The 23626-nt window shown below is 35.3% G+C and overlaps 1 protein-coding gene and 1 long non-coding RNA gene across 2 annotated transcripts; one reads left to right on the forward strand and one right to left on the reverse strand.

Moving 5' to 3' along the window:
- Window positions 1-5953: 5953 nt before the first annotated feature.
- Window positions 5954-6952, reverse strand: LOC133859644 (uncharacterized). The gene is made up of 3 exons (XM_062295121.1): window positions 6465-6952; window positions 6322-6395; window positions 5954-6237 (listed from the first exon to the last, which is right to left on the reverse strand). The coding sequence occupies exons 1-3, from the start codon at window positions 6950-6952 to the stop codon at window positions 5954-5956; spliced, it is 846 nt and encodes a 281-aa protein (XP_062151105.1).
- A 6761-nt stretch (window positions 6953-13713) lies between these two features.
- Window positions 13714-16221, forward strand: LOC133860135 (uncharacterized). The gene is made up of 3 exons (XR_009898868.1): window positions 13714-13857; window positions 13934-13999; window positions 15816-16221. It is a non-coding gene; the product is annotated as an uncharacterized LOC133860135 (long non-coding RNA).
- Window positions 16222-23626: the final 7405 nt, after the last annotated feature.

A 23626-nucleotide genomic window follows, 5' to 3' on the forward strand; every position in this document is an offset into this window, starting at 1 on the left:
CCAATTTGGGCCAAGGGGTGGCTTGAGCCACCCCCTATGGCTAGCTAGGGGATAGTGGCCGAACCACCCACATGGCCAAAATGGGGTGGCCAGCTGTAATGTCCAATATATTAATTAGAGGTTTAGAATACAATTTAGATTGATTAAGTAAATAATTAGGTGAAATGTGGAAAAAGAACACTTAGAAAAACATTTAGAATTGAGTTTCTGAGTTGGGCGTCCGGATAGACAATTTCTATAATCGTAAGGGTCAGTCAATAGGGCCATGTTTGCTGCCGTGTTCGAACGGCTTGCAAATGGGTTAGTCTATAAGTTTAGATTTCAGCACATGTCCGGATGGGGCAAATCTGTGTCCGGATGGCCTTGGCAAAAAGTCCATGTTTCAGTGCATGTCCAAACAGACCACTAACATGTTCGAACAGGCCTAAGTAGAAATTGCTGGATCGAGTTTTCAGCTCATTTCTAACCACACAATTTCTCTCCATTGTCTCTCCTACGTTTTGATTCTAAACCCTATATTTCAGTAGTTTGAAGCTTCCAAACTCAAAATCAACATCGAAAATGTGATCTTCGATGCAAGATTTATGTTTTTGCAGTTCGGGTTCTCGGTCGGTTCCCGTTCTCTCGCCACTCCCCGAGGCCAAGGACGGGGTCGAATCGTCATTCCAAGATTTGCAGTCCAATACATTTTCATTATGTTACCTAGCCAAATCCGCCACCTCTTGTGCCAAAGACAAACAGTTGTTCTTCCTTAGCACAAGCACTAAGCGATAATAATCCCTTCCCTGCTCCCTCTTTTTCTACATATGCGGTGGCGGGCGGAGATTTTGAGAGTTTGAGCTTGATTTCTCGATTTTAGGTATTGTGTGTTTTGAAGAGTTTTAAGTCATCTCCAAGCATTGGGTCTCATTTTGATGAGAAATTAAGGTAAAATTCAAAACCCTAGCTTTTGTCCAGGTGTTTTAAATGGATGAATTATGTGTCTAACCCTAAGATTATCTTATGGGTTAGTGTTGTTAGTTAATAGGTTGTCAATTGGAACCCTATAAATTATATGGGTTTTCCAAAGGTGTTGGCTTTTGAAAAAATCAATAACCTAAATGGGATTTATAGTTATAAAATGTTGTGGATTAGTTTTAATAAGCCATGCAATGTGATAATGCAGTGGTGTATTGCAAGACTTTCGTTGTAAATCCTTCTTTAAGCCAATTACCAAGCAACTAATGTGAATATTCAACTCACTGAGAAAATATACTAGATTTTGTGAAGGTTTTATGATGAATAAAATGTTAAATTTGTGATATTTTGAGATGATAAATACTTGTGATTAATTTCGATACCTTCAAATATATTGAGTTATGATTCGATGATTTTCTGAGCTTTGGAATATGTTTATGGAAATGTGAAAGGAGTTATGTTTTGATGATTTCAAATGAGTAGAGATTTATGTTTTCATGATGTATTTGAAAAGAGATAGAGAAGCAAATGAAGTTATACAATGCATATGTGTATGATAGCGCACATGATCATGATGAGTATGAGATACAACAAGCATGAGCATGGAACGAAATCATTAACGTTGAATATAAGACCAAGGTTGAAAGATACTTTGGCAAAGCAAGTGTAAGACCAATGGGTATAAAGCCCAAAGGCATAAAAAACAAGACTGCTTGAGTTGAAGTCCCATCAGGTAGGGGTGTACAACTAGTTGCAGTTGCAGTTGCAGTTGCGGTTACTTGCCCATAACCGCAATCGAGGTCCCCGATTATTCTTACCAACCGCCGATTAATCGGATAACCAGTTTTCAAAATCCATACAATTTCTTTATTATTTATTGTTCAAGTGACTTTAATATGATTTCAATTTCAGCAACATGCAACTTAAAATCAAACAAAGTTTCACTTTTGTGTCTCTCTGAGACAAATTCTCGGCAACCAAACTGAGAGTTGGGGGTGGGTTTGCATTTTAAGGTTCAAGCGGTGTTACTATTGTTGAGGTGCTGTGAACTATCTTCGGGCCCACAAGGAGATATGTTGCCTCAAAACCAGAGAGAGTACTTCCTCAAACCATGAATGTTTTGGACATATGTATTTGAGAATATTTTCGGATGCCTTTTGTAATTGACTGCATTTTCTGTAGGGCGGTGCGATGGACTATCTTGTAAGTAGTCAACCACATAAAGCTACCTCGTTAAATAGGTTCCGCCAGAAGAGAAAAGAGTGATGCTTCGATAAGAAAGTTATATATATATATATATATATATATATATATATATATATATATATATATATATATATATATATATATATATATATATATATATATATATATATATATATAAAATAATAAAAATTGGTTGCGGTTACCTGTTTATTAATCGGTTTTTTAGAATGCAATAACCGGTAACTGCAACTGGTTGTCCGGTTATTTTCGGTTTCACCGGTTAGCGGTTATTAGCAGTTATTAATAGTTACCGATTATTTCCGGTTAACAATCGCCTCTCTTGTACACCCCTACCATTGGCACATAACAACCAAGAGCAAGTGTAAGACCAGTGGGTATAAAGCCCCAAAACATCAGCAACAGAAAACAAAGAAAATATATGTATGGCAAGCATGACATGATGTGTGACATGATTTATGTTTTATGATATTTTCATGACTAGATGTATTAGTATGCCTATGAGTTTAAATGGAACAGAGCATATGTATATAGTTATGGCTAGAGTGCATATGACGTTTTATATGACACTGAGCTTAATTGTGTTTAGATACATGTATTTCCTGAAGGTTTGGAAGTGCTCGTATCTTTGCATAACTAGATTATGATGCTGCTTATTTTATGCATAGACGTACCCGTATGCTTGTATTTCCCGAATGTTGAAAAGCTTGTATACGAGTATAGCTTAGCTACATGATATATGTATAATGTTTGTATAAAACAGTAAAGTTTCTCTTGACACAAAGCACCTATGTTTACCATATTAACTACGAAACACTTCAAAGAAAGATTCTCACTAATAGTAGCTATTATAGTAAATATAAGGTAGAAAAGAAAATAGTCGGCTTATTGTGAAAACTTAGTGAGTTTCATACTATTGAGTTTGTGGACTCATATTTTCACTTATACAGACGTGGCTACCACCACGACTGTGTAGATGTTGATGCTATGGCTGCAGGTACCACTGACGTTGATGAGGATCTAGCGGCATTATATTTCAGGTATTATGACCGAAGCATATCGGGACGGTTGTATTAGTCAGACTACGAATAGTCCATCGTTTGTATAGACTTGCTATATATATATATATATATATATATATATATATATATATATATATATATATATATATATGGTTTGTGTTACATGTGGCACATATTTTGTATAGCCATTCTTTTGATGTAATTATTATTTGATTAAGCCTTAAACAGATAGATAGTTAAATGGTTATGATGTTGTAATTATACTTTTTAGTTAGTGAATTTAGTTTTCGTTGCAATGTGTTTATCTTTGATATAGTATGCATATGTTATGAGATGTATTGAGTTGATATTGACTTAATGATTAATCGTCATCCCACTGTAATAATTTCGTTTTGAATATATATATATATATATATAAAATTGGTCGTCACTCCGACTGTAACGCCCCGCTTTTTACAAAAAGACGTAAGTAGAAATTTCGATTTTCACGTGACATTACAACATCATTAGAGTTATAAATTGATAGCAGAATATTTTTTTTTTAACGATAACACTTTATTTAAAACTAAATATCATTTTCCTTATATTTTCTACTTCTTTCTTTTATCTTTTCCCTTATCTATTCTTTTTTTATCCTTATCTTATCTTTTCTTCGTGTCTTTTCTTTTGTTGCACCACACACACGTATAGAGAGGGAGAGTAGAGAGACATGTGTATTTGTCTTTTTCTTTTACTTAGCAAGTTGACCAAAAAAGGGACAAGTGGGTTCCATTATTTTCTTTTCTTGTTTCTTTCTTTTCCTTTAAAATCTAGAATGTTTCATCTCTTCTTCTTTTCTTTCTTCTCTTTTGTTTTTGCATAGCCAAACACACGCACACATACACTAAGAGAAGAATAGAGAGTTGAGGAAGAGACTTACGGTGAGAGAGTTTAAGGCTTGGGCTTCACGTGTAAAGCCAAGAGGAAGAGGAAAGAGAAGGTGCTGGATTTTCTACTACTGGTCTGTACCGAGGAAGAGAAGAGAAGAGATCTTCTTTTCTCTGTTTTGTTTCTGATTTTCTGATTTAAGATGAAGAAGATGGATTGCTACTATGAGAGATTGGAGAAAGGAGAAGAGAAGAGAATTTGGTTGAGTTTCTGCAGAAATTACAGAGAAACAGAGATATTTGAGAGAAGGAAGAGATGTGCGATTGAAGGGGGTTTGCATCTCTTCTTATAGAAGCTTTGGACGGTTGGGATCAATCTTGGATCAAACCATCCAAGGTTGAAGATGCTGCATGTATTCGGTGAAGAATGCAGTACGTTGGTGAACTGGGCATGATATGTGTGAAGAAAGAAAGGGAGGAGAATCATGTGGATAAAGGGGCTGCACCCAGTATGGACGGCTGGATACATTTGGGATTGAGTAATCAATGGCTGGGGAAGATGGCAGGTGGCCAACAGGTGTCAAAGCCAGCTATGAAGCAATCATCACTTATCTACAAGTAACTAAATTTTTCTTCTCTCTTAGGAAGCTAACTAAACATATCTAAGGTTCTAACTAAACGAACTAAGTCTTTAACTAAATACTTTTAGATTACTAGATCTTGGGTATTAATGTAAAGGCTGGGTATCTTCAACGTGGGCTGGACAGGGTTGCAACGTGGGTTCACATGGGCTGGGTTTAGTTCATGTAGGAGAAAATGGGCCTACAAATTATTAATGCTAATTTTCGTCAAAAAATCAGAGGTAGTATTTTTCGCGGATGTTTCAATGTTCTAAACAGAGTTCAAAAAATATAAAATTCGGAGGGTAGCTAGAGGACTTCAAGACGAGCGTTCTGGCTTTTGAATCGACCAAAATGGAGTTTGTTTGACCATGTTTCCGTTATTCTAAGGTTTAAGGTCCGTTTGAACCTTTATTAAACTGAAACTATAAATGCTTATTAATAAATGAATATTTATTTTCATAAATATTAATATTTATTCTTTTACATTATTATTAGGTGTTAAATCATATTTTAAGATATTTTATTTAATATCTTAAAATACGGGGTATTACATCCCTCCCCCTTAACAGAATTTCATCCCCGAAATCCATAAACGTTATATCGCATAAAGTTTACATTACGGGAAGATTTAGATTACTAATCTTTATGTCTAGCGATACAAATATCAAGGGTAACATTTTAATTACTAATCATGGGTTATCCTAACCTTGATCATTACGGGAGAGAAACAACATTATGTATATTTTCTTATTATCATTGATTAATAAAAATATCCTAAAAGAAAAATAATGTAAGAAAATAATATGTATTCTCTTTTTATCAATTATATCACCATCTAATTTTAATAACTAGTGTATTTTATCTTATCCTCTATTGTTGAAATTATATCTACCATCCTAGGAGAGAATCTTATTACTGAGCTTAAAGTCTCGATTTCAATATGGGTTATTCATACTCATAAAAAAAAAAGGTGTAAGAAAATATGTTTTATCTAGGTACAAATTTTATATAGTACCGTGATTTATTTTATTGTTCCGTCACAAATACTATTTTAACGATTGTGTACTATTAGAAATTTCATGTGATCGGCGCAAGTGAATGAATGCGAAAATCTTAAATCATAAATAGTAAGCCAAATGCTATCTATTTAAAGAATGTTACCTACTGCTGCATTTGTATATTCCCCATCTTCTTCAGCACCACCAGGGATAAGTGAATATACTCGTGCTTTGGCAGGATACTATTATTGAGATTCGCCTCCTTACGGCTTTGATCCTTTCTCAAAGTTCATGGGACAATACTTCTGAAAATTACTAGTCTTACCACACTGGAAGCAGGTAGGTCCTGTCATCTTACACTTTCCCCCATGCAGTTTTACACACCTATTACAAGGGGGTCTCTGATTTCCTAGTGCGGGCGAAAAACTTCGGCCAAAAGCTAGCTTGGAATCATTCTCTATTGCTCGCCTTTTTTCTGAATACGATGTTTGCTGCTTTAATTGCCTTTTCAGATCGTAGGCTGCTGCAGATTCCTGGATTCCTCTCTCTGCAAGAGACGCTACTTCCACTAACCTAGCGTAGTCTTTAATCTCGAGGCATATGACTCGTTATTTGATTCGTGGATTGAGACCGTTCTCGAAACGTCCAGCCTTTGATTCTTTATCAGGAATGAGGTTGGCTGCGAACCTCACTAACTCCATGAATCTGGAAGAATATTGTTCCACGGTCATATTACCTTGAACCAGATTCTGGAATTCTATTGCCTGAAGCTACCTCTGAGCTCTAGGGAAAAAGCGTTGGTTGTATTCCACTTTGAACATCTCCCAAGTGATCACCGTCTCGTCCTCGAGTAGCACTTTCCTTGCATTCCACCATCTCCCAGCTTCACCCATCAACTGCAGTGCGATGTACCGAACTTTATGTTCGTCTGTACAGCCGAGAGTATTGAACAACACATTTATGTTTGTGTGCCGTGCTTCAGCGGCGTTCGACCCTTCAGTTCTTTCAAAAGTTCGAAAATGATAGCTAGCAAAATCACGTAATGAACAACCTATGGGTTTGGCCCGTTCGTTAGGTCGTGGAATTCGTGATATTGCTTTAACAAGGTGTCTAGTGGCATCAGTTATAAATTGTACTAAGATTGGGTGTATTCCATCATTGTATGGTGGCGGTGGAGGTGGAGGTGGCAACTCTTCCTCACCATTTTCTTCGAGACGCGGGTCATGGTTAAAGTCGTAGAAAGGATGGCATCTAGGAAGCATGATTATGTATTTAAAGGAACAGTTATCCTACATTTCGTAGACTAAAATCAATCTCCTTTAAAAAAAATATATAACACTTAAAACCAACTAAAACTAATCATTTTGCAATCAATTATTAACAAGAATCTATTGCAAACAATTTTAACATCTAAAGTCACTCAAGTAAACAACATCATAGCAATATAATTTAAAGTGTACAAATGCATACATCCAATGAAGCATGTTAGGAATTTTATTCTCACCCTAATTTCAAATTCTACTTTATACTTAGTATATACATACACAAACAAAAATATTTTTGTATTCCTATAGCTCTTTGTGTTTTATTTCTATACTAAGGTCAAATCTAGGGTCCTCAAATCAACAACCCCCATTTGGCCTGGGAGTGGGTTCAACCACCTAAGACTAGCTGGTTTGAGGGGGGCCGGACTACCCCTATGGCCCTTGAGGATGGTTTGGCCTCCCCCAAAAGGGCAAAGGAAAAAAGAAAAAGAAAAAAAAAAAAGTGTTTGGAGGATTGGCCCTTGGGGGTGGGTTTATCCACCCCCAGGCCAAACTAGGGTGGCCGAGTCACCCCTTGTCTGGCCATAAGGGGTGCCTTGAGCCACCCATTGGCCAAAATGGGGGTGGCCGACCACCCCATCGCAATTTTTCAAGTTTTAATTTTTTTTTTTAAATGTTTAGGTAATTTTTTTTCTTCTATTTTTTGCATCCTACGTGGCATTGAAAGCATAGGTATCAACTCTGATACATGGGCATGTAGAATGGTATTATGACTTGGCTTAAATATGTAGCAACCGAAACAGGTGTCACCATTTTAAGAGGGGTGACATGGACGATCGTAAAAAAAATGGATGGAACTAAACGGAAGAACCAACTGGGTTTTTTATTGACGACAAGTACCACATGTGACACTTTTTTAAACAAATGCGATTTTTAGACAAATCTAGGGTTTGCAACAAAACCCCCAAATTTAACCCAAATCAAGAAAATTAGGTTTTCAACTCATACCTTTGATCAAACGAAGGAATTCGAAGTTTTACACCACGAATCTTCTACCCGAAGCTCAAGTATTGCGTAGAACTCTAATACACACAAAACTCCTAAGATAATTTCCAAAATTAAGCATCATACCAAACAATTAACCTATCTTGTAGATAATCTAGGGTTTATGTTCTTACCTTCGATTAAATGGATAAAACAGAGCTCCAACACCATAAATTTCCAACTCGTAGCTTGAAAATGGTGTAGGAACCTTCTTCGAGATCCAAAACTCAACTATGGACAATACCCATCAAGACTGGGTGAGAGAGACGAGAAAGATGAGAGAGAGAGAGAGAGAGAGAGAAGAATGTGTTTTATAAGCTGAAAAATCGTATTTCAACTATTTATATTATCGCATCTCGTTCAGATGAGTAAGTAACTTGTATGAACGAGAAAGAGGTTTGTATGATAACTCGTACGAACGTGACCCCGAACGTGTAGCTCAGCCAACACCTCAGTTGAAGGCTCGTCCGAACCAACTATGGATGGGCAACACTAACTAACCCCCATCTGCTATCACATCTGAATGCCATAGTGAACGAACCATTTTGTCCAATCCTTGTACATAGCTCGTCCGAACGCTAAAGCTAACGAACCTTACTAACTTGACCCCATACATAACTCATTCGAACGCCAATTGCGGATGATAACACTGGTCAACTTGTCTATTATCTAGTATGAACGACATAGCAAACCAGCACACTGAACATTAATTTCTCAATATTTTATTAAGTATAATCTCGTCCTTAGTGTTCAGGGATAACAACTAAAATAATTTCCTAATTATTTTTCTTGGCTATTACAAATGATACGTGTCAGTTTAATCGACTTAGTTGAAAGAATTTCATTTGATCCGATTTGGATAAAAAATTAATCCTAAAAAATATCCAATTTCACTTTACCAAAAAAAAAAAAGAAAAAAAAAAGAAAGAGAAATGATATTTATTAGACTACTATACGATTGCCAAACAATTAGGATGATGTTGCAGTAAAAATCAACCAATGATTTTCTTTTTTACAAGTCCTTGTTAATCAAAATATTAATTTTCACTGTCACGTCATCTTGATTGTATGACAGTCGTATACAGTTTACTCAATATCATTACTAGAAAAAAATGATCTCATTTCACCACCCAAAAAGAGTTTTTTAGGAGTGGCAATTTGTGTTTGCGTGTTAAGTTCAGGTCGTGTCAATGCATGAATATAATACTATATAGACTAATCCTAACTTGACCCATTTAATTAAACGGTTTAGACCCCTCAACCCTAAATTACAAATTTTGTGTTGGGTTTGCGGGTCGTATAAAAAATAGCTAGCCTTAAATGTCACGTCACTACAAAAATTAAAGTGATTTGTGACTAACTTTTAGTAGCCTTTCAGGATGCCTAAAAGGCCACTAAACAACAGTGACGTGTGATTAATGGCCTTTCTAGAAGGCCACTAATCAGGGTGTCAGTATTTCTGACTTTGTGACATGCTATTGACTAACACGCCATAATTTAGTGGCGTGTCAATCTGGACACACCACTAATTAAGACATTTTTTAAAATAAAAAAATTGCAATCCAAAACTCTGCAATCTGAATTCTGTATTCTACTACAATTATATCAATCCATGATCAACACAATTGCAACAATTTGAATTTTTATCAATAATCAACAATCACAACTTCCAAAAAATCATTTCAAAAGTTTCATTAACATATATATGACATAGATTCATAACAATCAAACTAAAAGTTACAACAAACAAAATATACAATCAATCTTTGTCATAGATTGATACCAAAAAATCATTCCAAAAGTTTCAATAAACATATGTCATAAATTCATAACAATCAAAACAAAGGTTTCAACAAACAAAATATACAATCAATCTTTGTCATAGATTGATAACAAAACCGGAACAAAAAAGGCAAGTACGTATTTGCAACTAAAATAATCCTAAATGTTACCCAATATCAGTTGTCAGCAAGATTTTCATGATCGGGTAACTGCACAACATTTTTCGTAGGATCTGCGAATGATAAAACAAAAATAATTAGCAAACAATATGATCGAATCATATCAAGTCCTAAGCATTGAGTAACGTGTGAATTTAAACAAACGTAATCATACCACGAAAAAAAGCCATTAATTATTACCTGATCTACTATCAACAGATGATACATTCATATGATGAGCAGAATTTTTGTTTGGCATTGCGTTATCATTAGAGACTCCAAGCACGGATATTGACTGGCGCCACAATGACTCCATTTGGCTAAAACGAGACATAATCTGAGATTGTGCTGCCAACACCTTACCCATTTGTAACTTGTGTCGTGCCCGGTCACCCTCGAGTGCTCTCTCGATCTCAGAAGCTTGTCATGCCCTATCATCCTCGAGTGCTCTCTCCATCTCAGATGCGTGTCGTGCCCGCTCAACCTTGAGTGCTCTCTCCATCTCAGAAGTGAACATTTCTTGCGGGAAGACGGTGTGCCCTTGATTTTGTGATCATGGCTGTGATGGTGTATGGTATGAGTGTATGGACCCCCGCACAGGCCAAATATTTGGCTAAACCTGCCGAACTCTGCCGGCGTACTCCGGCTTATTGCCGAGCGCCTGGGCGTACACGTCTTCATGTCTCCAGCGTACTGTTCCTTGTGTTATGCTTGATGATTTGACAAAGTCGGTTGGCATTAGTATCACCATCCTCTCCTGCATGTTGTATTAAATGTTGGTGCGTCAAACTAATGTGCATCGTAAATAAGTTATCACACATATAAGTAAAACAATATATGAAAGGTGAGTAGCATACACATCTATCTTTTACTATATCATTTGAATAGCTTCCATCCTTCCTCTTGTGTGAGTTTTTATGTACGATTGTGCTCACGTAGGAGGAGTGCCATCCTTGACAGCCAGCCAAAAGAATAAAACATTATAACACATGTTTATATATATAAAATGTTTACATTTATATGTACGAGATAAATTGGTGCACATACTTCTTCGTGTGACAACCTCGCATAACTTTTGGTCCCCGTGCAATGAGGAGTATTTTGCAATGCTCATAATTGCTTCATATGGTCAGCATACTCTTACACAATTAACATTCTTATTATGTGAACACTAACACAACTAAATGAAATTAATGAAACTACACAAAATAGTAATATAATTCATGACTAACCTGATACTCCTCGTCACATCATTTATTCAACAACGCATCCAAGTCGTCGGGGTGGTAGACGGAGAGTCTTCTTGCCCCTACTCTTACTCGTACCATCTCAGGAGTATCGCCCCGCTGAATGCCTAGTTTAACTTTTGTGTTGTGTCTCAAATTCTTGAGCTTTATGCCCATATCTCGAAACGCATCCTGTTTTACTTTTTGTAAATCGTAACTTAGCGGGATGTAAAAGTCCACCTACACAAGTTGAAGTTGATAAATAGAAAAAATAAAAAAAATAAAAAAAGCTTGATCAGATATAAAAGTCCACCTACCATCAGGGCTTCCCATATATCCTCATTCGTACGAGCTGGTACATGCACCCAGTCGTCCTGTAAAAGCACATAGTTCACACTCCTTATTAGCTTCCCGGTTTTGCTGTCTAAATTTATTGGTGCTAAATCCTACGGGTTACCAGCCTGGATTATAATTCATCACGACCCTCTTCCCCGCAGGGATCTCCCATGCCTTGTGCGGGTTCGAAATAGTTAGAACTTCGAAGCAAGTAATGCCATCCGGATTAGTACCTATAACATTAATAGATATCGATGTTAATTATTTCAAAATTATTATATAATACAAAACAATAAATACGTATATATCCTTTAAATTTATAAAAATATGTACTTACCTATCGTCCGAATCTGATACGGGCCCAGCACCTATGTAGCAAGCTCATCCTCGGGCTGTGCATCATGCAAGCCCTCCGGAACTTGTGTCTCACTATAGTCCGAAAGATGAGTCTCGGTGTCATGAGAACTCGATATGTTGTAGTCGAATAGCCGTGCCACGTGACCAGGGGAACACGCCTCTAACTCGCTCATCGTCTGTTGCATATGGGGCAGATGATCAAATGTATTATCTTGCATGTCGTACTGGTAGCCCGAGTGATCCTCTGCGAGTATTGGTTTGTACCTTGCCTCTGTGTGTGTAGGGTCGCTAGATCCCGATCCTTGGCCCCTATACCGATTCATCACACTTAGGATTCTATAACTCATTGTACTCTGCGAAATACATCACATATTTATACATTATCTATCAACCATATATACCGCAGTATTTAAATGAGTTACATATTTAACAATCACCAATCAATGTAGAAATAAATAATTTCAAATAGAATTTTTTTTTTTAACACTTACACTGAGATTGGATCTACGTCAGGTCGGATGTGATCGAAGTCATCCTACAGATCATAGTCATTATTACTGGTCAATAGGAGCGGCTCGCACTCATGGTAGTTAGCACATGCATCATCATGCCCTTCACCATGACCAACATCGTATACGTTCCTGAGTTTAGTTCTTACAGCGCAAGCCTAACTTGGGCCCCATTCATCTTCAACGTAAAAAACTTAGTCAACTTGTGTAGTTAGCACGTACGGCTCACTAGTAATCAACTTTCTCGTGTGGACAAGTTTTTTGAAGTTGACAAGCACTAGCCCATACTCATTCACCTTGTACCCTATATCCCTCGTGGTGTCCGCCCAATCACATTTGAACAGGACGTACTTGGTCCTGTCGTAGTACTCGACCTCAATTATTTCTGTTAACTTCCCGTAGTACATTTCGCCATCAACGGTCGGCACACACACACACACACACCGCTGTTCTGAGTCCTCTTTCCCGCATCATGTGTTTGAGTGCGAAACAGTTTACCATTTACAACATATCTGTTATATCTTATTGCTGTCTCTTTCGACCCTCTACAATGCATCACCAATTTGTCACCCATTTCCTCCCTACCTCGATTGTCCACTTGATCGACCTACGAGTATATTGCGTACAATGTAAAACACATGAAGTTAGTTTGGTTAGTTTATATGATGTACAAGTTCAACATTTAATAGTTAAACATGATGATAATTCATACATATTCACGGTACCAATCGCAAAACTGTTCATGATGTTGGGCTTCTAACTAATCATCCATAGTTTGCCCCCTATTATGTGATCACCTAAGCGTATCCATGTGCATCCTACAATTGAAAATTAGTCGCATTATTATTCACCCTAAGGCTACAACTGTAATGTCCGAGAAAATATTTAATGGGTTTATTAAGATAAAATAAAAATAAGTCTATTAGGTGTGGTTTTATTTTAATCTTATGGACTCGTAATTGGTAGCCAAGAAAAAAGAATAGAATGAGGAATTACAAAAGAAATAAGAAATAAAAAAAATATATAGAAAAAAATTAAAAAGATGAGGCGCATGTCACCTTTGTAAACGTTGAAGGGCCGTACAGCCCTTCAACCTAAAGAGGCAGTGTCTCTTTTATTAAAAAATATTAATAATAATAATAACAATAATGGGGGCCTCGCGGCTTTTCATTTGAAAGGCCGTACGACCAATAAAGCAAATGGCCGAATGGCCATTTCGTAATGAAGGGCCATCTGGCCCTTCAGTTGGAAAAAAAAAAAAAAAAGGTGAGGTGGCGCACGTCTGTGCGCCCCTCAAGAGGAAAAGAAAAGAGGCAATTCTGCCTCTTTTCTGGCCAGAACAGGAAGAAAGAAAAGGGAGTAAGAGCTCCTATTTTAGTCATTCAAGGAGAAAAATTGCGATCTACGAAGATCCAACAGTCGAATCTTCAATTCTTTTTCAGAAACGTGATCATTGCACTTGGATCTACGTTCTTACCAATTGTTTTAAGGTAAAACACTAAACTCATGATTTTGTGATTTTTGGGTAAAATCCTAAATATGAGTTTAATCCTCTATATTCTTTAGGTATATGAGCTTATTGGAGCTTACTTGAGGCTACCCAAACTTTGGGTTGAAGTTTGGTGAATTTGGGTAAGCTTTTCCTCAAGCCTTAACTTTTAGGTATTTGATTCTTGTGAGATTTTATGAGATTAACCCTTAGTAAAGGCCATTGAGTTAGTAATATTGTTATTGGGGTTAAGTTTGGGGAAACCCTAATTTGATGGATTAGATTAATTTGAGGTTTTTAATTATATGAAAACTAGATTGTTAATTTGTGGGCTAATTGTGGTGATAGTGATAATTAACCCCAAATTAACCATGGGTTTGTAAAAAAAAAAAAAAAATATTTGTGGGGTTAGGTTTTAATATTAGTAATTTGTATAAAATTGGAGGTTTTATTTATAAATTTAGGAATAATGTTAAGTTTGAGTTTATGCAATTGATGGGTAAAGTAGTCATTGAGCGATTCAAAGTGAAAATTAGTGTAATTATTGGATGGAAACTAAATGGATGCAATATGTTATGTACAACGGCACTTTGTGGATTGAGCCTAGGACTTGTTAATGTTGGTGTGCAAGCAGTCAGGTGATATTTTACTCACTGAGAAACTATTATTTTTATGTATTATTAGAATTGCAAAATATATGTGTTTTATAAATCCGAACCAACTGTATGTTGAATATATTTGTTTTGGTTGATTTGAGTAGTTTCAATTATGTTCAAATAATATCAATGATGTTATGAAATGATGTATGGAAATGTGTTGAAATGATTTCAAGTGTTTGAATGTGAGCTGTGGTTGAGATTTAAATTATGCAAAGTAAAATGATAAAATTATATGTTGATTGGTTTATTGTATTTAAAGAAAGCATGATTTGCAAATAATAGGAGTATAGAGTTTGAATTGTAAAGCATAAAGCATGAACATAAGAATGAAAGGGAGGGTAAGCCTCATAAGAATGAAAATGAGGGAAAGCCTCGCAAGGAATGAAAATGCAATCATGAGCATGCATATCATTGTTTAAATTGTGTAATGTTTTCATGATATAGAATATTGTGATTTTTATACTAGACGTATTTGTATGCCTAAGAGTTTTACTGGCAAAGAACTTATGTATACTTCTATCGTCTAGTTGCATGATTTAAGAACATTAAGCTTGGAGGTGCAAGGGTATTGTCATTGTTCAGTATGAGTAATACAATATTTTGGGAGTAGGTAGATAGATTGTCGTGGTACATCAGTAAGAAGTGCCTGGATATCAGAGTTTTACTCTAGTAATTGCATGGACAACTATGTGCCATAGACATGAAGTTGTAATGCCCTAGGATTCGGTGTTAACCATATTTGGAAAATGATAGTAAGCTCGTACTAAAGAGCGAGATGGCATGTTTTAAGCTTAGTGTACTTGGATGTGATGCTATTGGTTGGGATACCAGTGTGATTTGGGAGTAGGTAAATGGATTGCCGTGGTACATCAGTAAGAAGTGTCTGGATATCAGAGTTTTACTCTAGTAACCGCATGGACAACTATGTGCCATAGACATTAAGTTGTAATGCCCTAAGGCACGGTGATATCACAGTTGGTAACGTTAGATCTTTGTGCATTTAAGCTACCAACATAAAGTATTATTGTAAGTGGATGTATACTTAGTTGCTTCTAAGCCAATGAAACTTCTACGTATGGGTCCAACTACATAGTATGTTTAAAATGTTTTCTAATAGTCGGTGTTTGCTATATCACCTATGTGGGTTTTCAAAACAATGGTTTATAAATTGGTAGCTGTTATAGTGTACGCGAGACTAGAAAGAAAAAGTTGGTTCTTTACGAAAACTCAGTTAGTTTAATATCACTGAGGTCTTGGTATTATGTACTTAGGAGGTGAACTCATCATTTCACTTATACAGATGTGGCAAACCCCCACAACCGTATAGATGATGTCCCTTTAACTGCAGGTACACCTGACTTAGAGGAGGACCTCGTAGCTGCGTATTTGGGATGTTACGATTGAAGCACACCGCGACAGTCGTATTGAGTTGGACTATGGAGTTCACTCTTTTGGGGTATTTTGTATATGGCTAGTGACATAGGTGTCACATATTCTTTTGTGTAGTCATTCTTTTGTATTAGTGGATAATTGTAAGCTTTAAACAATTAGACAAATATATGGCTCTTTTGTATGGACCACATCTATTTTTAGATGCGCTTTTCGTTATGAGTTTTAGTGTTATGATTATTCTGCTGTCAGATATTATTCTGAATATCAGGTACATGATATGGAGCATGTACATATGTTGGCTGAGCAACACATAGTCGTGCCACTGTAATGACTCTATTATGTTTTATAAATGTTTTATACAAAAAAAAAAAGGGTTCGTCACAGCAACATAATTGAACATGCATATTTATGTAACACGACTTACGCCCGGAGCTGAAGGAACTCATCAGAGTTCTTCGTAATATATCGGTGAATCTGTGTCAATATGATACGGTCGAGGATGACTCGTGTTCCCTACCCTTTTGAACCATCGGGATTTCTTTGGATTTTGTTGTGAAATGTTGGTGCGTTATCTAGACACCTCGAGCAAAACGTCACCAACTCGGTCGCTATATAGCCCTCCGTAATACAGCCCTCAGGAGTTGCTTCATTGGGCACATTAGATTTGAACCCCCCAAAGCTCCTACATAGGAACAACATTCAAGCAGTGCTAGTTAGCAATTGTATTCTAATATCGAAAAAATTAAAATAATATTAAGCATGCACAAATTTTACCTCTCTGCCAGATACATTCACCTATACTATACAAGTCCCCCAAGTCGGCATTCACAAACAAGATGCACGACCACGTGAACCATGCTAGTAAAAAAATCGGGGGGAGGGGGGAATATCTGTTTCATCTTACACAAAGTGACACAGACGTCACCCTCTAATCGGTTCATATCTTCTTGTGTTAAGTTTGTAGAGCACAAGCCCCTGAAGAATGCAGACATCTCAACAAGAAGTCTAACCACGTTATCTGGCAATGATTCGCGCAATGCAATAAGGAGAAGTTGTTGCATCAGTACATGACTGTCATGACTTTCAAGCCTGATATTTTATGTTCTTTAAGTCTTACATGACAAGAAACGTTAGAGGCATATCCGTCGGGCATCCTCACATTTTGAATCACTTTAAAAAAAATATGTTTTATCATTCCTAGACATCGTGTGGCATGCTGCGGGCATATAGGTTTTACCATCATCGGCCGTGAATTGATGAAGTTTATGTCTCAAACCTATTTCCACCAAGTCTGTGCGGGCTGCAAGGTCGTCCTTTGTCTTCCCTAGGATGTCAAGAATTGTGCCAAGAATGTTGTCCATCACATTTTTCTCTATGTGCATAACATCAAGGTTATGCTGCAATAAATTATCTTTTTAGTACGGTAACCTAAAAAAAATACTTTTCTTTTCTTTTTATCCTTGTTTGCCATGTTCGCATTCTCATCCCCAAATACCATACCCTCTAACTGTCCCAGGATTTCATCTCCACTTTGCACATGCGGGCACATTCTGATTCTTGGTTTCCGTCAAATGTTTTTTGTTTCGCCTCCACCGATGGTCCATGCGCAAGTATTGTCTATGCCCCATATAACAATTTTTTTGCCTTGTTTTAACCATTTAGACCGTGTTGAATGCGTACAACAAGGGTGAGTATGTCACCCTTGTTAGGCCATCCGGACAAATTTGCGTATGTCAGGAAGTCATTTATTGTCGACATCAACTGCGCTCACATCACAAAATTATTTTTTCTTCGAGGCATCAAATGTGCATACCCCTACATTCCATAGTTCTTGTAATTCCTCAATCAATGACTGAAGGTAGACATCTATATCAATTCCAGGTGAACTTGGGCCCGGGATAATCAGGAATAATATGAATGATGTTTGTTTCATGCACATCCAAGGAGACAAGTTGTATGGAACGAGCATTACTGACCAAGTGCTATGGGAAGTACTCATGTTCCCAAATGGATTAAATCTATCCGAGGTTAAACCAAGTCTGACGTTCCTGCTGTCGGCCAAAAATTCTGGATGTAATAGATCGAATGATTTCCATGCTTCACCGTCGGTCAGATGCCTCAACACGCTGTCTTTAGTGAGGCCTTCTACATGCTATCTCATGTGGGGCACAATATGTTCCGACATAAAAAGCCTCTATAGCTGGGGGATGAGTGGAAACCACCGCAATACTTTCACCGGATGTTTCTTTCTCGATGATATAGGTTGACCATCCTCGTCCAAATGAATTTCATCTTTATACTTAGATTCTCCACAGACGATGCATGATTCTAATTCTTAATTGTCCTTCTAGAATAACATACAATCATTACAACATACATGAATCTTCTCATACCCAAGCCCCATGTCACTAAGAAACTTTTTCGCCTCATATGTATTATTTGGCAAAGTGTCATCACATGCAGGCAGCAATCGGATGATGAACTCAAGCAAATCCGAAAAAATCTTGTTGCTAAGTCCGCCAACGCACTTCAAGTTGTACAAATATACAATAGCACTCAACTTGCTATGTTTAGTACCCCCATGAAGTGGCTTCTCCGACTTTTTAAGCATGTCGTAGTACTTTTAAGCGTTCCCTTCAGCTGATTCTTCATTCCACCCAATTTCTTCACCTCCATAAACCACGACCTCAGGCTCACAATTGTCTTCTCTAACTTCGTGCATGCCGAATGCATCACGCAACATTGTGTGCATGTGGCCACCCTGTTCTGTGCTTCCACTAGCCGCATATGCGGTCGAGCGATTCAAATAAGAACCTGCAACAGGACCCTGAATATGCTTCTTACTGTGCCAAAACCATGTAGTATATATAGTCATTATTCATTTACCCCATGTCAAGTGGGTAAGTATGACACTGGAAAGGTGGCACTGGTTATTTCGACATGACTTACAAGGACAGTAAATATTTCTATTGGGGATTCTACGGTTACTAACTGTGAAGTCAACAAACAATCTACACCCATATCTATATTCCCTCGTACCCTTAGACTTTGTCATCCAATTCTTGTCCATTTTATTCTTTACGTACAATACAAAATAATAACAAAATAAAGTAAACAACATATTAGGAAGGTCATTATTTTTTTCATCATTAATATTAACAAAATTTCAAAACTAAATCATCTATGATTTTAAAAAAGCTAAATAATCTATTATTTATGAGATTTATCTTTGCTTATTAGTCTACTCTATTTCTCATTGGAATACGTGTTTCATAAAGACACCGATCCCAATTTCAACGGATCTAATTTTAATCTAGTAAAATTAATAAAACCTTTTAAGAATTCATTCTCCAATATGAGTACGCAAAACTCCACCAGATTAAATTATCATTTATTATAAAAGTTTAAGTTAATAATAAAAAAAGTTTAACAATTAAATTATTATTCTAATAAGTTTAACAAAGCAACCAAAATGGACATGCCATAAAATTATTCTAATAAGTTTATTACTTGATCTTAAAAGAGGTATTGAAATTTTATTCCTCCCTTTGTTAATATTTTTTATTTTTTATTTTTTTATTCTTATAAATTAAAAAAAAAAAAAAAACAATTTAATAGACAATTCAAACACAAACACTCATAAAAAAAATAATAATAAAAAAAAATTAAAAAACATAAAAATACAAAATACTTTTTCAAACAAAAAGTAAACACCTCCGGATCAACAAATTTTAACTAAATTTTAATTAAAGAATCATTTTTTCCTATTTTACTTACCCACTTTTTCAAAGAATTCATTCTCCAATATGAGTACGCATAATAAGGACTAATCACATGTTAAGATATGCTCAACATATGATTCATACTACCGAAAAGATTTGGTTCGTGCTTGGGATGTAGAAGAACTTCACATACTAAAATAAAAACTATTGCAGGATTTAGGTCATCTAGAGTCTCCTATTTGTTTCATCTATAGCATCTTAAAAAATAAAAATAATTTCAAGTGTTTTGAAATATTACTACTTGAAATATTATCGGTTTGCAAAAATACTTTATACATTATACATAATCTCCTAATCTTAAAAAATATTTGTTTCATCTACAGCATCTTAAAAAATAGCATCTTAACGTCGAGATGTCCAAGGGATCCCAGGCTATCAAGAGCGTCTGATGGGACCAAGCAAGATCTGTCTCTGTCCTCTGTTTTTTGTTTGATCTTTGTGTACATGTACATACTATTGGTTATATGGTTTCAATGTGGAGGCTATATATATATATGTTGGTTCTATTATCCACCAACCCCCCCCCCCCCCTTCCCCACCCCCTAAAAAAAGAAAGAAAAATTTACAAGTGTTCTATGCTTTATTTCAAGGGAAATTCCAGTATATAGAGGACAATTCTGTTATGTCGACCATCTGTTATGTGGAGAATGCTAGTTTGTATGTGTTGGCACTTCCAAGACTTAGCAGACAAGAAGCATCCCCTTCCCCTAATTGCCTTCTTATTATAGGCAATTTGACTAAATTATTGAATTGGTTTCACAATAATGGTATGTGATATATAATAGGTTGACTTTTTTAGTTCATGCATCTCTAGCCAAATAATTTGATGCAATTGAGACTTTGCAATTTCTATGTTTTACTTATTAACAGGTTAAGTTTTTTGCAATTTTTATGTTTTACTTATTAACAGGTTAAGTTGTTTTTTTCTCTCTTTTTTGTTACATATACTGCCAGTTTAACCAAAAAAAAATTGGTTAAGAATTCCATAGCTATATATCAAATTCTAAATCTAAGCATTTATGCATGAATTATTTTTGCTAAAGAAAAGAAAAAAAGAAAAAAACCGGAGTCACTAACCTTATGGATGGACGGCGTCGGAGGTCTTGAGCGGCCAGGGGTGGAAGGTGTCGGTGGTCTTCGACGGTCGTGGGTGGCCGGCGTCTGAGTTGGGCGGGAGAGCGAGAGATGAGAGAGAGAGAGGAGATGCATACCGTGCGGTGGTCGACGGAGTTGATTCGGCAGCCGATGTGAGAGAGAGAACGAGCGAGAGAGAGAGAGAGAGAGAGAGTAGAGTGAGAGAGAGGGAAATTTTGTTGCAGAACTTGCAGAAGAAAATAGGGAGAATCGCGCGAGTGTGCGCGGTTCTATGAAATTTTAGTGGTGTGCTGAATCCAACACGCCACTAATGATTTTAGTGAGGTGTTAAGATTTAGCACGTCACTAATTAGTGAGGTGTCAAAAAGTAATTTACTGTAGACACGCCATTAAATGCAGAGTTTTTTATAGTGCGTGTTGGGTTCATGTTGTGTCTAGATATAAATCATATATATATATAAAAGCCGAGTTTTTCCTTAGAATGGCATAGAATAGTGACACGTGGCATGAACCCATACTTTTTATTGACTAAACCGGTCATTTAAATACTGAACCGGTCTTTTAAATAAAATTGAACCGGTCTATTTAATCTCTCCCTCTTTCTCTATTAATGATACAAGTAGTCTCTCTCTCTCTCTCTCTCTCTCTCTCTCTCTCTCAATTAATGATATAAGTATGACTCTTTGGTATTTTTATATTTTTGGTTGAAATCTAAATATAACCGGTCTATTTAATCTCTCCCTTTCTCTCTCTCTCTCTCTATTAATGATACAAGTAGCCTCTCTCTCTCAATTAATGATTTAAGTATGACTCTTTGGTATTTTTATATTTTTGGTTGAAATCTAAATATAACCGGTCTATTTAATCTCTCTCTCTCTATTAATGATACAAGTAGCTTCTCTCTCTCAATTAATGATTTAAGTATGACTCTTTGGTATTTTTATATTTTTGGTTGAAATCTAAATATGTTTCCATTTTGTTTGTGAAATTTATGATTGAACAATTCTTCATTTGAATGTTTATAAGATTTTTTTTGTTCATTTAATTTATATAAATTAAACTAAAAATAAGGGTCTTATGTATTAATTCATTTAAATGTTTTATGAGATATTTGTTTTTCTTTTATTTGATTTTTACGATTTTCACTTATTTTTTGTAAGGGTTATTCTACTTTTGAAAGTCAAAAAATGTAAAATTTTATTTGATTATTGTGCACAAAAGGAATATAAATGCTTTTAAAACACTAAAGAGTTAATTAAGCATTAAATTTGATTTTTTTTTAATGTTCAAAATTATATGGATTTGAAATTTGTGATTGAACAATTCTTCATTTGAATGTTTATGAGATTTTTTTTTTGTTCATTTGCTTTTTCGAATGTTCAGAATTGTATAGGATTGGAATATAATAGGTACCAACATTAAAAAGAATTCCTACTAATTTTCTATTTTATATTTTGATAATCAAAATCGTGGTTTTCTTCTTGCTATTTTTCTTTTTCATACTTATTTTCATTCTAAACTACACCTATGTGAACAAATATTTTAACATGTTTTAATTTATATGAATTAAACTAAAGAGTTAATTAAGCATTAAATTTGATTTTTTTTTAATGTTCAAAATTATATGGATTTGAAATTTGTGATTGAACAATTCTTCATTTGAATGTTTATGAGATTTTTTTTTTGTTCATTTGCTTTTTCGAATGTTCAGAATTGTATAGGATTGGAATATAATAGGTACCAACATTAAAAAGAATTCCTACTAATTTTCTATTTTATATTTTGATAATCAAAATCGTGGTTTTCTTCTTGCTATTTTTCTTTTTCATACTTATTTTCATTCTAAACTACACCTATGTGAACAAATATTTTAACATGTTTTAATTTATATGAATTAAACTAAAAATAAGGGCCTTATATATTAATTCATTTAAATGTTTTATGAGATGATTGTTTTTCTTTTATGTGATTTTTATGATTTTCACTTATTTTTTGTAAGTGTTATTCTGCTTTTGAAAGTCAAAAAATGCAAAATTTTATTTGATTATTGTACACAAAAGGAATATAAATGTTTTTAAAACACTAAAGAGTTAATTAAGCATTAAATTTGAAATGGTTTTTTTTTTTCTTTTTTTAATGTTCAAAATTATATGGATTTATTTTTATTGAAACATATCATATTATATCATATATATTTAAAAGCCGAGTTCCAACTTAGAGTTGGCCTAGAATTAGGACACGTGACATAAATCCATATTTTTTAAATATTGAACCGGCCATTTGAGTAAAAAACTGGTAATTTAAGTAAAACTAAACCAGTCTGTGTATTTCAAGTAAATAAATGGTGCATTTAATATGACTAATTAACTATCTTATATTGAATAAAAAATGAATAGAAACGTCAAATTTTTTTTGTCATTAAATCCTCACTAATTTCTACCTCTTTCTCTTCCTTTAAGTAAAACTGGAAAAAAAAAATGTAAAATTGAACTGCTCCATGTATTTCAAGTGAAATAAACGGTGCATTTAATATTCTTAATCAAATCTCTTCCATTGAATAGAAACATTTAATTTTGTTGTCATTAAATTCTCACTAATTTCTACCTCTCTCTCTCTCTCTCTCTCTCTTCCTTTAAGTAAAATCTTTTACTCCAATACTGCTTCCCCTCCTATTAAATGTCCGTTACAAACTAAACCTCAAAGAGTCAAATGTCAATTTTTTTTTTCTTTGGAAAATGTCAAAAGTCACTCCAATATCTATCGCTTTCTCAAATAAATATATGGAGAAGTAATGGTTTGTGGTTATGCAAAATTGCAATGTTGTTTACATTACCAGAGAGTG

The sequence above is a fragment of the Alnus glutinosa genome, chromosome 2 (genome assembly GCF_958979055.1).
Source record: "Alnus glutinosa chromosome 2, dhAlnGlut1.1, whole genome shotgun sequence".
Classification (NCBI taxonomy): Eukaryota; Viridiplantae; Streptophyta; class Magnoliopsida; order Fagales; family Betulaceae; genus Alnus; species Alnus glutinosa.

What these genes read in the sequence shown, in the direction of transcription:
- LOC133859644 (XM_062295121.1), bottom strand. Translation starts at nt 6,952, where the DNA reads ATGCTTCCTAGATGCCATCCTTTCTACGACTTTAACCATGACCCGCGT. An exon ending in TTTTTCCCTAGAGCTCAGAG is followed by an intron (nt 6,396 to 6,464) that starts GTAGCTTCAGGC and finishes ATATTCTTCCAG; the next exon opens with ATTCATGGAGTTAGTGAGGT. An exon ending in GGCTGGACGTTTCGAGAACG is followed by an intron (nt 6,238 to 6,321) that starts GTCTCAATCCAC and finishes CGTCTCTTGCAG; the next exon opens with AGAGAGGAATCCAGGAATCT.